Source organism: Emiliania huxleyi (genome assembly GCF_000372725.1).
Source record: "Emiliania huxleyi CCMP1516 unplaced genomic scaffold EMIHUscaffold_7583, whole genome shotgun sequence".
In the NCBI taxonomy this organism is placed as follows: domain Eukaryota; phylum Haptophyta; order Isochrysidales; family Noelaerhabdaceae; genus Emiliania; species Emiliania huxleyi.
Window position 1 is genome coordinate 233 of NW_005196322.1, and position 1,099 is coordinate 1,331.

The following is a 1,099-nucleotide window of genomic DNA, read 5'->3' on the forward strand; positions in this document are numbered from 1 at the left end:
GGAAGGCTGCTGCTTGTACGATGTCTTCCATTTTACGTAGGTCGTAGCAAGAGTAGGGCATATTAAGATGGTCGAGCAAAGCAAGCTGCAAGGTCATTCCGGCCTTTCCCTTTCGCAGGAATCTCGTAAAATAGTAATAGAGAGCAGTCACACCTCCACGCGTAGCGAGATGGGCGACGCACGAACACAGTGCGCACCCCGCCCCGCTCGCAGGCGGGAGATTTTTAAAGACCAACAAGAAATCACGACTCTCACAGTGATTTGGGCTCGGCAGCTTGTCAGCCCTCAGCCGAAGCTGGGGCCGGTCCCGTAGCCGAGAGAGCCCGCGCCGATGAGTTCGACGCGGTCGGGGGGGGCTGCGAAGAGGCCAGCGAGATGGCGATCGCTCTCTTCTCGCAGGCGGTGCATCGCACAGGACACAGCTCACAGGTGGACTGTGATCTGTGTGACTCCTCGGATTTCTGGCATCTGGGGGCAGAAAAGAAAGAAAGTAAAGAGATAACCCAAACGAGGGAGATAGGGGAGGAGGACAGGGTCCCCACCTGCACGAGCAGGATTTTGGAAGGACGATCAGGGGGACAGGTGGGGCTCTCCTGCTCCTGACAAGGGACACGACAGGCTCGCAGCGCGGTGCACGGTGGACTCCCACATCCACTGGCGGTCTCATCTCAGTCTTGCTACAAGCCTCCAGAATCGCCCCGTAAAAAGAAAAAATCGTGCCGCGCCGCGGAAGTCACTCTGAGCGCCTGCCCCGGCTTGGACCCCTCGCTCTCGGGATGCCCATCGACCAGGCGGTGATCGAGAAGCTGGCCAAGTACGTGGCGCAGGCGAACGACCAGATGGAGGCCGCCGTGCGCGAGCGCCAGCGCGGCAACCCTCAGTTCGCCTTCCTGTTCGGTGGCGAGGGCGCCAAGTACTACCGAGAGTGCCTCCAGCGGTTCAGAATGGAAGCGGCGGGGAGCGGCGCGGGCGACAAGCCGCCCCCGGAGAAGAGCTCGCTCGGTGGTGGCGGCTGGGGACCGCCGTCAGGGCACGCGTCGAACGGCGCATCAGGTCGTGCCGCGCCGGGAGGCGCTCACCCCTCGGATGGCCATGCCCG

At 62.2% G+C, this 1,099-nt stretch overlaps 1 protein-coding gene across 1 annotated transcript; it reads left to right on the forward strand.

Annotated features, from left to right (window-relative positions):
* Positions 1-776: 776 nt before the first annotated feature.
* On the forward strand, positions 777-1,053 carry EMIHUDRAFT_258396 (hypothetical protein; the record flags this gene model as incomplete). The annotated part of the gene is made up of 1 exon (XM_005760416.1): positions 777-1,053. A coding segment is annotated over one exon (277 nt), but the record flags the coding sequence as incomplete, so codon positions are not given.
* Between the last annotated feature and the right edge of the window lie 46 nt (positions 1,054-1,099).